Genomic DNA, 14,556 nt, shown 5'->3' with positions numbered 1-14,556 from the left:
TGAACAGATTTCACTTTGGAATAGTGTTGGACTGGTCAGCCAACAGATGGAGCCTTCTTCTACAGCCTGCTAATGGCCTGACACTAAAAATGGAACAACAGAATAATAAAAATAAACTTAATGTTTTCTACCTTATTTATAACGTATAAAGCATCAGTTTTGAGTAATGCACTGAAAATGATAACACATGCTAATAGCAAGTGTTTTCCTTTGCAAAGGCGTTGCAGCCAGGAGGAAACCTTTGGTTCTTCTGTCACCAATAAGTGCCAATGACTTTGCTGTCTCTGAGAAAGTTGTTTTAAAAAAATAAAAATTATTTACCAGTCCAAAAGCTGTGTAGTCTGCCCTGCAGACAAGTGTATGTATTAATTCTGCTTCCTGTTTGTGGCAGTTGAAAGTGACAACAAAAAGGAGACCAAAGGTGGCAAGGGAACTAAAACGAGGGGAGATCAAAGCCAAGTCATCAAAGCGGTGAGTTCAGTAAATTAATCTGGGCCTGCCAGATACAGAAAGCAATATTCCTTTTACCTCCTGTCAGCACTGGCAATTATTTAAGTTGCTCCCCGTGTCTCTTTTAAGTGTGGTTTTCAATCAATTACATAATGTTTTCATAAAGATCCTAGTTCAAGCTTCTGGGTATTTATCCCCTGTTGTGCATCACTTCTGTTTTTTCATCAAACCCTCTTTTCTGCTTCTGTTTTCTCAGTCGTGATATACATTAGTTGGCACATATAAGTGTGTACAAAATAATATTTGCATGTTTGCACATTTATGTGATATGTCATTTATTTATTTCCACTTTGTATACATTTTTAGCTGCTTTGAGCTGTAAAAACTAAAATTTGTTTACCCAGGTACCTGCCAGTCATGTGCTGCCTTCTAACACCTTTCCAGTGGACATGCGTAACTTCAAATGTATCTTTTGTTTTCAGAATTACTTTTGTTAAACAGAAATATGTAATTTCACATATAAGATTGGGTATTTAATTCAGTTCATTTAATTCAGGTCCGTTATACTTCTTAACATGCCTTTTAAAGATCTCGTTGATCCTTACAATGATGGCCACTTTGGTAAGTAATTTGTTAATATTAGTGGAAGAGAATGGATGGATGGATGGATGGATGGATGGATGGATGGATGGATGGATGGATGGATGGATGGATGGGTGGATGGATGGATATATTCAAAGACATGCAACTGGTCATTGTAGGTTAGATAAAGTGTTTAAGATGTCTAGAATAATATACATTATATCACACAGAAGGGACCAGTTTGAGCATGAAGATGAAGGAGATTTTGGAAACCCAGCATGTAACTCATCTGTGGGAGGGCTTCATGGGCAGCAAACAGACACCCAGGTGAGTCTTAGAGTGCAGCAAATCAAAGTTATACACCATTTTTTCCCTCTTGGCTCTTTGAGCACAGCAACAGCCAACTGTATCTGTTATATTCAACAGCCTGTCAGAAATGGAGCAAATGTTGTGCAGATGCAGTGGCTTTATTTACCTGGGGGTGGAACACTTCATGGAAAACATACCACCTGACAAACTAGCATCCCTCAATTTGTCTGGTACGTTTACACTCATTTTCCCGTCTGTGATTGTAGTATTTATAAAGGAATGTAAAGACAATGCATTTACTGCTTCCATCTCACAATTTAATAACTCACAGTACATTCATCACTTTGTTATGGCTACTACTGCATGTGAGCATTAAAAAATACGAAGACTGTAATGAGTGGAATGACACAGAACCAGCCAATGTCATTGTCACACTGACATGAACTTCACAAGGTTGTTCTTAGTACAGACAAAGCAAAGAAAAATGGTATTTTAATTATATACATGAAATGATAACCTAAATCATTTGTGACATGGTTGGCATACTTGGAAGATGTTTGATAAGGTAATACTGTGTTAATAAGGCACCAATGACGGGTTTGGGAAACGAGAAGGAACAGAGGAGTGAAGTTGACACATGGAAGAGGAAGAGATTCGAGAGCAATAAGAGAATACCAACAACAAAGACACGGCAGAAAACAACAGTCATTTGTTCTCTTATATGTATCAGTTCATGAAATCACACAAAGCTTTGAGTTTCCTGACGTGTTTTAGGTGCTAGACTGGGGTGAAAACAACAGGCAAAATACTGGAATGAATGAACAAACGAATGAATGAATGATTAAAATTTGAAGCAGCTTTGTAGATTATGTAAACAGTAAATGGAGCAGTGGGCTTAATCTCCTTAACTCTGTCAATGTTTCATTCCCTGAGTGAGTATAAATATAAACATCCTTGCACTGCAGTGAGAAATCAATGAGGTTTTACTAGCTAATACTTGGAATAACATTTCCTCAACTTCACTGAGTGCCTGTAATAAATAAAGTAATATCAAAAACATAATGAGGATTAATGATTTTGACTTTAATACTGGGTCATGCTCACTGGGAAGGCTGCTGTTAATTGACTGTATGGAAATAATGTTTTGTAAAAATAAATTTAACAAGGGTCATTTACACTTTCTTCTTCAGAAGTTGAAACTGTAGAAGAAGGGTAGTCTAATCCCAGGAACTTTTGCCTGTCGTAATCTGTTTACTGTGAGGAGACATTCTGAGTGATTATAGAAAGTTTCTTCACTCCTCCCTTTCAGCAGTTTTTAAATAAATGATAACTGGCACTAAAAATGCTTTTTACACTTTCAAAAGATATTTTTTTAAAAACAACTGTGCTTCACCTTCACGTCCCCTTTCATTTCCTTCACCAGCAAGCAAAGGTAATCTGAGATGTGATTGGCAGTGTGCCTCATATGTCCTGCCCCAGGCCGGACATATGTGGCACCCACTAGACCGACATTAGTGCTGCTAACTATAGTGTGAATGACACAGTGGTCTGAATTGCAGCTGTTACTTCACAACACAGTCGATTGTTACTGCTTAACTGGCCAACATGATGTGATTAGGTTTTGTTCAATTTATGTTTTTCGGGGAAAGTGGTGTCATTGAGGACATGTAGCACCATCTGCTGCTTGTATGTTTTTATCCCTCAGTTGTAAAAGGCTGACGGGGTATTCTCATCACTCTATCGGGCGGTGTGTGTGTGGTCATTCCGTTACAGTTACCATTTAAAAAGGTGGTATTCAGAATACAGTTACTTTGTTAAAATAAATGGATTACACAGCGGTCTTTTCCTGTTTCGTATGTTAGGCTGTCTCCTCTCTATTTTTGGTCATTCCACGCTGGTGGAAACCCAAACAAAACGCATTAAGAGGCTCTAATTTCTGGGTCTCAATCTCGTGGCCCATTTCACCTCTACTTGCGCATAATGATGTGACGAAATATTTTTTTAAATTGTTGTTCAAAAAATTATTTAATATGAGGGCAATAGGCAGAGTGTTACAGGCATAGCCCTAAGGAATGTAGCCTCATGGGCAGTGTAGCCCAGTTGTAAGTAAGCTATTAAGACTCGACTGTACACTGTGTTCATGTTTTCCTCCGAAACAATAAGTTCCGTTGGAGCAGCCTTTCAACGCCTCTCTCTGTCTCTCGCTAGCAAAGTTCACCCAGACAACAAAGTAAAGCTAGTTTTCAGCTACGAGCCCGACACGAACCCGACATATTAACCAGAGGTCCCTTTGCTACGGTTCGGAGCAGCAGACCTTTTTTATATACACGCAGGATAGTTTTCTATACGAGATCGTTGCAAACAGTGCTGCCTTACCTAATGTCCACCCTACTGTTACTCATTTTATATTAAGATTTAAAAATCTAGTTGGTATTGCTATGTCGAATAAACTTCAGTAATAGTAATAAATCACACAGCAATAGTACATTCATGTAGTTGTAAAAAGCATGATAATATATTAAGTAATCCAAAGTATTCAGAATACGTTACTCTCATTGAGTAACGTAACGGAATACGTTACAAAATACATTTTGGGGCATGTATTCTGTAATCTGTAGTGGAATACATTTTAAAAGTAACCTTCCCAACACTGGCTGAGGGGTATCACTGGCAATCACGGAGCTATGCTGTTGTAATATTTACTATCTAAATAAGCAAGGTCTTCTCTATAAAAGGCATTCTCTAGAAGTCCCAGTGTGCTGTTCCAGTAGCTTTACATAAAACTGAGCATCAAGAGGGGTCCTCGCGGAGGTGCCGTGTGCATGTGGATGCTGACATTTGAACTGTATGCTGATTAAAACCAGATACAGGCTGATACAGTGGTTTTCAGAAAGAATTGTCAATTTTGAATGTCCAACTTAAATGAGCCAGCCTTGAGAAGCTGCCATAAAATCTATGAGGGTGTACCCTTTGTATGAGGGTTGCTTCTGCTCTCACCACCTTTGGCTTTCCATTTTTACCTATGAAAAGGTCAGGGAGGTGTGCTCATATGGCAAAATATAATTTACTCCACACGGAAACAACATGTCCTGGACTGCAGTCATCCTGACAAAACAGTACTTCATACAAAATAAGACTCTTTAAAGAACAAAACTACTTTAATGTTGCTTTGACAACAACCTCAGAGTTGAATGCATTTACTGCCATACTAAAAATGAAACAGCTACAAAGCCAAAGGGTTTGGAAACCAACATTACTGTCTCTGTCAGCTGGAGTAAATGTAGCAGACAAAAGCACCAGTTTTTCACAGCCACAGGTCGAGTGCCTGTGTGCTTCTACGTAAATGGAGTGTCCAACGAGCATGTGCAGGAGAATCCTGCTAAAAGCCTCTTTGGCTCTTAAACTAACCTTCTGTCATAACTTTTCCATATTTCATCTCATGTTTCTGTTTTTGTAAATCAGATTGAGAGTTGGTCAGATGTGGGTCCGAGGCTAAAATGTCATGTTTTAGTTAATTAACACGCACTGTCCCTCTGTTATTCACAGCAGCTTTAATCAGTTATCTCTCAAATACATCATACACCCCTCAACTTTATTTCAAAAATGTAAACATTTTAAGCACAACCTTGGTCATTCATTGTGCTTAACAGCGTAATTAAAATAAAAGTAAAAAGATGCCATGCATTTAGCATATATCTTATCCTTTTGTTTAGCAAGAGACTTTTCTTAAAATTACCCAAAGTATTGAATGTTCTGTTGCCAACTAATGATGGCAATAATGTTTTTTTCCTTAGAGTGCCACATGGCTCTGCTCTTTGACCAGGTTCACAACAAGGCCAGTGTTCTCCGTCAGTCCAAACTTGGCAGGCAAAGGAGGTATCAAAGAAGTTAGAATGAATGAAATACTAACTAAATTTTCCATTTCTGTTTTGCCTTCCTAAAGCATTTTCCAAGTTTTTGTTTTCTTGGCAGTATTTTTGACTGTTTGCTTGGTAAAGGTTTGTAGACAACATTTACTCCCTTTGTGTCTTTACTTTGCTTCTCTCCAGTGCAGGAACGTTTGCCCTGCAGAATCCCGTGGAGACTGCTCTGCTGCTCAGTTTGAGTGGTGCTGGCTGTATAGTCCTGAATCAGTGGCACAGCAGCTTTCAACAGAACACACATAATGTGACCGCTATTTTAGACAGTAGGTTCTGGGCGTGTATTTAAAACGTTACATTACTGCAAGCTGAGATAGTAAATTAGTATGTGTAAATATTTACTTTGCACCTGTGGGTATTATTAGACGTTACATTAGCACTGTGTGTGTGTGTGTGTGTGTGTGTGTGTGTGTGTGTGTGTGTGTGTGTGTGCCACCACTTGCAGATATACTAAGGATTCAACAAACCTCTGGCCAGGCCGTACATGCCCTCAGAAAAGGGGACAGTTCAGAGATACCACAAGGTATTCACAAGGTCAAAGGATCAAATGGTACTATAAATATATATATATATATATATATATATACATATATATGTAGCTTCACTTTTGCATTCTATTTATTATTAATGCATTCAATTTGCATGCTTATGTTTCTCTTTGAGTACAAAAAATCACTGTCTATAAATTCTGTTTGATCTATATTGAGCAGAATTGTTACATAACTAAATATAGAACTGGTAATACTGCACAAAAGGAGCAAAATTCAATAAAACTTACAGCTAACTGCTTTCTCTGTAGATCAAGAGCTCCTCGCTGTCTCACAAGACAGAAAGGAAGGTGATGATCAGCATGAAATGGCTCTCCCACCATCTGCCTTCAACTGCGTTCTTTATGGCCTTCCCAACTTGATTGTCATGTGATAATCTGGATATCCTTAACTGAAGCTTCTTTATTTAAGAAAAAGATTGTTGATCCGTCACTTACTTAGACATTTTTGGTCTCAGTAGTGATTTTACTACTCATGGTAGTGCCCAACTCTATAAAATAAAAATGTTACTTCACAGCAAACAAAAAATAAAAGCTTTTAGTGCTTGGGGAGTTGATACCTTCCAGTGATTTATCCTCTTTATGATTGATGTCTGTACCTGTGGGACCACGGAAATAAAATAAATTTAGAAGTTTGAAAGAATGATCCGCTGTTTCTAGCAGAGGTACCCGAAGTGTGCAGGTGGGTGTTACAGGTTTTACTGTGCTACATCTAGCTTTAGTTTATTTTTTGCAGCAGTTGCAAACTACCAAAGTATCATTAATGTCTTTGCCTCATCTTTGCAATGGCATACAGAACCTGCATATTAATGTGAGATTGGGTGGTGTAGTGGCTAATATTGTTACATCATAACAAGAAAAGGTCCTGGATCAAATGTAACGGCTGTTCACTCCAGGTGCTGTGGCTGCCTCTCACGGTCCAAAGGCGTGAATATTAGCTTAATTGGTCATTTTAAATTGTGAATGATTGTCTTTCACTATGTGATGGCCCTGCAGTAGACTGGTGAACTGTCCAGGGTATAGTCTGCCTTTCTCCCTGTGAAAGCTGGGATAAGCTCCAGCACCCCTACAACCCTAAACTGGATGAGTGATTAAGAAAATAAATGGGTAGATGAATTTGAGAACGGAGCCTGAAAACAGTGGCTGATAGTGTGGCTTAGTCTTGACTGTAGTTAAGTAGCTTCACTACAGTTCTGTTATTGCCTTTTCTCAGAATCTCACCTATACAGTATAACCAGTCGATGCTGATTTAGTCTCTTCTACACAGCATCTACCAGAGTTCTTTTGTTTTCCCATGTCAGGCTGTCAGTTTATTTGATTCTTACAGAAGCATACAGTGAAGCATAAAATAACTGTAAATGCGTACACTCATTTTAGTTTAAAGAGTGTCATTTTCAGATGATTAAATATCTAGGCCGGGACACAGCTTTTGGGTCTGACTTTAGTAGAAATATATCTGTTTTCTTGGTATTTCTGTGACTGAATTATTTCTTCTTACCTTGTACACATAACTGTTTCTCCCTCTCTGTTGTTTATTGATCATGAGCAATGATCAACTGTGCAAAAAACCACAGCTTTCTTTCATAGACACTGAATAAGAAAAGTGTGAAGGGCCCAAGTGTTATCTCACTGCCTTATCAGATGACAAATTTATGTAGATGTGGCCAGTCTCTGACACTTTGCCCTTAGCAGCATTCAGACTGATTTAGCTGATTTGTGTCAAGCCCAAATGTTACTTCATGATGTCCTCAATCAGATATCGATTATAAGATTAGAGCATTTCTTCTGTGAAGACACAGCGGGATTGTAGTGCTGTGTGAGTTGTGATAAACACAATACTGTTAGAACAAAATGCTGATTTTTACACAACGTTTAAGAAGTTATTGTTTCAGATCATGTGTTGCCAAAGTCTAGACAAAGTCTAGACAGTTATTTTGCTGATGACATTCAGAGTAATTTGCCAGGATTAGACTTTTCTTCTTCCTCACATTCTGATAAATAACTACTGCTTACTGTCTGTCACTGCTGCCTTTTTCTTTCGTTTTCACCCCTCAGGGCAGAAAAACTGATGTCTCCCTCAGTGCACATGTGCATATACACACGGACACTAACATGTCAATCTCTAAGAGCTTTAAGAAGACAGCTTTACACTCATTTCTAACCCAGTTAAGCATTATGAATATACACACACACCAGCCAGAAAATGCTCTTCCTAAGTCTGTCGTTTGACCTTTATTTGCTGTATATATGTAACTAGGTCAGACAGAGGTCTTCACTGGGCAGTGGATTTGTAACACAATAGAGGGAGGCGAGATACAAGGATGGGAAGAAAGCACGCTGCTGTAAGTACTGCTGCATTACTAATTGTAATGGGAGCAGTGTGTCTGCTGCCCTGTGAGTCTCTGCTGGGGTGAAAACTGGCTGGATCAGGGTTGATGAAGGGGAAGAAGTTTGGTTTTCCTGAGTATGTAAGAGGAGGCGGCAGATTTACAGTTACTTGTGTTGTAATGTGTTCTGTTTGGCGTTTTGTTTTGTCCTACCATATAATGTGTATTGGAGGACCTTATATTGTAAATTTATGTCTTTCAAAATAACGTCCTGTCAAAACTGGACTAGACTGCAGTCAGGTTGAATGCTCATAATCAGATAAAGCTGGAATTGTAACGAAGCTTTTGTAATTTACAGACGTGTTTGTGTTTAACAAATTAGTCATTATCAGTTGTCGACTGTAGATTGAACAGTAAGAACACCAATTTAAACCTTGATCTGAAGTGAAGGGTTCTGAATATTTTATGAAATATGTCCTGTTAAATAAGGCCCTTAAATGGCCTTCACCTCTCCATAGAGAAACCAAACTCAGTCAAACAGTAGTTGCATTTCTTGATTTGGCAAAAGCAATTACATCAAAGAAAAACATGTAATTATTTAGATAAACTGCTGCATTTACCTATTTACGGGTAGCATTCAAACCTATAAAGGAGCTCCCAAATAGTCAGAAAATCAGATCAATTCACTTATATGTGTTTATGCTGAAGTTTGAATTACAGCTGTATTTAAAATGTGTAAATAGCCTTTCTGACATTAATGAATGCATTTTAGTCTTTAATTAATGTTTCAGGCAGGAGGGAGAGTATTAGATTTTACAGCACTTGGTTTTGGAGAAGCTATCACACAATATCAATATTTACCCAAGACATGATATTATGCTTAATGATTTTAAATATAATTTATTGAAAATGAAAATTAGTACACCCTGGAGCTGCTGGGATTGTTATATAACTGTGTATAACCATTATATCCATTAAACACTGTCCTCACTGCTGTTATATTAAAATAAACCTCATATCTGCCATCTATAATAATAACTGTCAATGTATTTCTAAATTAACATTTAGAACACAACATGCTTATGAAATAATTTTTATATTTTTATCAACTCGTAGCGCAACACTTAGCCCATCAACAATGTCAAATCTGTATCTGTTTATGATAGGCACTGTAATGCTTTTAGTTAAATGCCAACATTATGATGTTTACCATATGCATCTTGCTTTAGCATATTTATTATGTGCAACTTAGCATAAAATAGACCGAACAGCTTCGATGAGCAGGGATAGCACAAGCTTTGCAGGTTAATTAGAGAATAACATAAACCAGCAGGTGAGGGTTAATGAAGGCTGCTGTAAATGCATAAGAATGATCCCCTAAGGACTATCATTGTGTGTTTCCAGCCTTACATCAAACAAAAGGATGACTGCCATCCCTACAGCAATAGTAGTAGTAGTAATGGTGCTGCTGAAAAACTATATATATACTTGCTATTTAATTTCTTCAGAACTTTTCTAAAAATAAGTGAGAGCAAGAAGTGAACTGCTGCCTCCCAGGTTCTTGCCCCACTGTATGTGAGGAAGGTGCACAGATGTGGAGGAATGAGGTGCACATGTTTGTTTAACCGTGGGCTAGTTGAAAGATGTTCTGTGTCTGGCAGTTGGTACAAGGTCATGGACAGAGAGTAAAACGGCATCCACTTATCAACAAGTAAGCTTGAACTGCCGATGGTTGCAGTCCTTCCTGCATCATTTATCTGTTTCTGTTCATCTTTTTTGGCGCTTCAGTCAGACTGCATCTGTAGATTAGTTATTTTGAGTTACAGTACATCTCACAATTTTGAGCTGACTGAGACTCAGAAATACTGTAGCACTTTATCTTGCATCCACTTCAGAAATCCAACATTTTTCCCTGTCACATTTGTAATGCCGACCAGTTTGTCCCACTCTTGAATTGTCCCATGTGCAAAGATGAGTAATTGGGCTGGGTCATGGACATCACAGCTCAGTTATGTTGTGACATTTTTTCAGGGTATGTTAGCGCACCAAATACTCTTTAAAATCCACATCAGAGAATCAGATGTTGGTCACTGCTCTGTATCAGTCAAGTTCTTCTCTTCCGCGCATTTATCTATGTGTTTAGTCTGGTAATAGCGATTCAAATTGAACACAGAAATCTGCTCTCCACAAATAAATGCAGCTTTAACTGTGACTTCAGTAAACAACACTTATGTAGAACTCCATCTCCTGATCAAAACTCACATTTGCCATCAATTTGTCTTTTTTTCTTAGTGTGAGCTGACATCTTTCGAGGTTAGCAGACTCCCATCTCTTGTAAACACCAATACCAACACATTTAAAGAGAAGCTGCATTCGCTTGCAGATGCATAGATGTTTAAAAAAAAAAGACGCAGTTGCCTTCGAAATAAAGACAAAATTGTATTGTGATTCGACACAGAACTGCAAAAAAAACCAAAAAAAACCCAGACATTCTCTGGGAAGTTTTTCCAAAAGTGCTTGGTGGCTGAAATGAGGCAAATTGCATGATGTAAATTAATTCTAGTTTGAATCTGCATTTCATTAATGGCCTCTGGCATAGCCAAAGCATGGATGTGGACAGAGGCATACAGTGCTCAGGTCTAGAATAAAATGAGTGATAACCATAAAAGTCTAACACAGTTTTATGGACTAAAATCTCAAAACTAACTTCAGAAAGCTGACTCACTGGTAGTTTGGGGGTTTAATCCAAATAGTCCACCATTAGTGCTATAGCTACATAGTTATAGTTTTCCACATAACAAAACAGCTTCAGTGGCCCTGCCTCAGAAACCTGTGGAGTTGAGCACTAAGGTTTCCTGCCTGCTGACTCAAAGTAAGCCTTAGAGAATTTAATATTGTGGACAGTTCCTCTCTATGATCCTTGGAACACATAAGTAAAAGTTTTTGTTTGATCTTGGCTTTGAAGTTTTCAGGCGCTCTTTATCCAAATTCCATCCAGAACAAGAGACTGCAGATTTGTTGCTATTTCAACAGGGAGGCAAAACGCACCCGGTAATCCAGCATCATTTTATTACCAATAATCCCCCACTACATTTGGCTCCATAGAAATAATCATATTATCCTGTCTAAAAAAAAATGTGATTAGATGTTGTAATCATATCAAGGAAGCCAGGATTGAAGCTTGCTCACTGAGCACTCGTGTTCTCTGTGAGTTCCACCAGTTTAATGTTGAGATGCGGTGCACAGTAGGTCGGGTTTCAGATGTGGCTGAATAAGCTCTTCTTCTTTATGTGTGAGATTACATTTCAAGGACATTGCTGTGCTACGGATTCAATAACAGCTTGGCATCTGAAGAGGGGGTGAGTAGAAGGTTACGTGACGAGCCTCATATCACGCCTCAGAAAGTGCAGATCCACGGGGACTTGATGAAATGTAAGTGAGATGGAAAGAGAAAGCCAAATTTAAGTAGAAAATGATAATAGTATAGATAATTTATCTGTTATGCATACTGTAGAGAATATGTGTTATAATTGTAATTGATTTCATTATAAGGTGTCAAGTAAGGCTGTAATTAAAAGCTCATGTTTCCAGTAACTAAAATAATAAAGTAGAATATGATGACAGTATTTAAATAATTCAGATTTGCAGATGGAGAGAAAAAGGGAGCACGCCCTGGCAGCAGTGACAGTTTTCTATTCTGTGACATTTTCTCAGATTATCTTCACCTTGAATGAGTAGAACTGCTGAGGCAGTATTCCATATTCCATATTGCATGATAAGCATGGAAATGGCACACCTTTACTCAACACAAAACTAAATGCAAGAGTCGGGTGTGAAATGCAAAAAAAAAGCACACTGCAATTTAAGCTGTTTTCCACATTCCTTTATTAAGATTTTTTGTTGTTTGCTTAAAAATGTATATCCTCACTTTAAATTTGATGCCAGCAAGACAAGCAGGATGTCAGGGACATGACATGTATGACATGCTGCAGTGTAACATCTCATTTGGTCTTTTTACCTCAATTGGGGTCAAAAGTTCAGTTCTTTTTTGTTCTTATTCCTATTTTTATTCTTTTATATATATATATATATATATATATATATATATATATATATATATATATATATATACATATATATATAGATAGGCGCTTCATGAAATATGTTTACTCTTTATCCTGCTGTAACACATGTGGGACCAGTGAAGTACCTACCTATTTACTTACTGAATTACTTTCACTTTCTTACTCACATTTTACTGATTTTCAACACCAAACAACAGTTGCCTCAAGGCGCTTTATATTGTAAGGCGAAGGCCATACAAAAATAAAATAAAAAACCCCAACAATTACATGGCCGCCTATGAACGAGCACTTTGGCGACAGTGGGAACGAAAAACTCCCTTTTAACTGGAAGAACCCTCCAGCAGAACTAGGCTCAGGGAAGGGCCATCTGCCGCAACCAGCTGGGGTGAAGAGAGGAAGACAGGACAAAAGACAAAAGCAGAGATTAATATTAAGTACTGATTCAATGCAGAGAGGTGTGTAAACAAATAGTGAGTGACAAAGGTGAGTGAAGAAGAAACACTCAGTGCATCATGGGAATCCTCCAGCAGCCTAAACCTTTTGCAGCATAACTAAGGGAGGATGAAGCGCCTTGAGGCGACTTTTGTTGTGATTTGGCGCTATATAAATAAAATTGAATTGAATTCAGGGTCACCTGATCCAGCCCTAGCTATATGCTTTAGCAAACAATGCTGGCTTTTGAGGTAGGGTACTGAAAAGCCTGATGTACGGTGTACATTTTAGGACATTGTCAGGTCTCAAGAAAAAAATTTTCAGGTATCAGACAAAAAATTGTCAGGTCTCAGTTGTCAGGAAAAAAGTTGTCAGGTATCAGACAAAAAATTGTCAGGTCTCAGTTCTCAAGAAAAAAGTTGTCAGGTATCAGACAAAAAATTGTCAGGTCTCAGTTCTCAAGAAAAAACATTGGACATTGGAATGCCCAGTGCAGTAGCAAATCGCTCGTGCTTCACTGCACAAGCTGGACCCACAGAGTCTGCTAAGGTTTGTCACTGCCATATTACATATGATATTTATATAAACCCATTTAGAGTGAGGTCCATGTAAATTTACCATTCTCTATTTGTTTATCTTCTGACAGCGTAAGATTACAAGTGTGCTCCAAAGCTTCCTTTGCCTGTTAGACGTGGGAATGCTGCAGACCATCAGGGAGTGTACGGTCCATCAAGCCCACAGAACAGAGCCGGACTGGAATTTGTCAGTTCATGAACTGATGGCATTCATTTCAATCCTGTTTGTAAGAACAATCATGTGTCCTGTTGGTGCCATTGTGGATTGCTGGTCAGAAAGATTTCTGGTGCCAGTAATCAAAGAGACAATGCCCCTAGATAGATTCATTTCAATTATGCAACACCTTCGATTTGATGACAAGGACACGCGGGCAGAACGGGTGAAAACAATTTTGCGGTGATCTCCGACATCTGGACACGCTTCAACAAGAACTGTGCTAAGAGTTTCACTCCAGGAGAACACATGACCATAGATGAACAGCTGTTCCCTACAGAGGTTCGTTGTCCATTCACACAGTATATCGCAACCAAGCCAGACAAATTTGGGATCAAGTTCTGGATGGCCACGGCCTTGGACACCAAATATGTCTGCAGTGCATCTCCTTACTTGGGAAAAGACCCCAGTCGTCAGAAGGGAGAGAGGCTGGCAGAGAACGTGGTCATGAAACTGATGGAGCCGTTTTTGGATGATGGGAGAAACGTCACAACAGACAATTTCTTTACTTCACTGTCACTGTCGCACAGACTGCTGCAGCGCAAAACGCCGTTATGGGGCACGGTGAATAAAGTCTGGCGTGAACTTACTCGACTTGTGCGGATGTATTCCATAAGAGCAGCAGCACGCAGGTGGTCAGTAGCGGTTTTCTACAATATGCTGGACCTGGCGGCGGTGAATGCCTACATTTTGTACAAGGCATGTACAGGGTGGACAGGCAAAAGAAGATTGTTTCTGAGTCTTCTAGCTCAGGAACTTCGTTGCCGATTCATGTAGCACAAGGAAATATTAGCACAGACGCAGGCTGCTGAAGCTGCTGCAGCTGCTGTGCCAGGGACTGTAAAGACAACGCAGTGCCAGTGGAATTTACGCAAATTTACGCAGGGCTAGTAAATCTAGTAGTAGGGACTCGCACCAGGGAAAAAAAGGCTCAGTAATTCTAGTGTTAAGGTGTGAAACAGCTGTGTACTGCCTTTTGTTCCTGGAGAAGGTATTTAACTGAGAGCCATGCTAGGCTCAGGGAGACTCTGCTGACCGTCTGTCCCGCGGTCATGCAGGGACTTCATCAAGCCTGGTTGTCTGTTCTTTGTGTGTTTCGACTCACTTCAGTTTGC

The 14,556-nt window shown here is 38.9% G+C and overlaps 1 protein-coding gene across 5 annotated transcripts in view; it reads left to right on the top strand.

The window, feature by feature from the left end:
• The window catches only part of cfap46 (cilia and flagella associated protein 46), a 74,038-nt gene extending 67,159 nt beyond the window's left edge, over positions 1-6,879 (top strand). For 4 of the 5 annotated variants that reach the window (XM_082556381.1, XM_082556379.1, XM_082556378.1 and 1 more), the window contains 9 exons: positions 392-471; positions 855-915; positions 1,039-1,071; positions 1,263-1,359; positions 1,459-1,571; positions 5,136-5,217; positions 5,391-5,527; positions 5,707-5,811; positions 6,061-6,879. In XM_082556381.1, the coding sequence (XP_082412507.1) occupies positions 392-471; positions 855-915; positions 1,039-1,071; positions 1,263-1,359; positions 1,459-1,571; positions 5,136-5,217; positions 5,391-5,527; positions 5,707-5,811; positions 6,061-6,182 (830 nt within the window). In that variant the 3' untranslated portion in view covers positions 6,183-6,879. The remainder of the gene's footprint in view (positions 1-391; positions 472-854; positions 916-1,038; positions 1,072-1,262; positions 1,360-1,458; positions 1,572-5,135; positions 5,218-5,390; positions 5,528-5,706; positions 5,812-6,060) is intronic. The other variant, XM_082556380.1, reaches the window with a different exon arrangement.
• The last annotated feature ends 7,677 nt before the right edge of the window (positions 6,880-14,556 follow it).

The sequence above is a fragment of the Aulonocara stuartgranti genome (genome assembly GCF_965226115.1).
Source record: "Aulonocara stuartgranti genome assembly, chromosome: 13".
In the NCBI taxonomy this organism is placed as follows: domain Eukaryota; kingdom Metazoa; phylum Chordata; class Actinopteri; order Cichliformes; family Cichlidae; genus Aulonocara; species Aulonocara stuartgranti.
The sequence above is the reverse complement of the archived record's forward strand: the minus strand, read 5'-3'. Positions and strand labels throughout refer to the sequence as shown.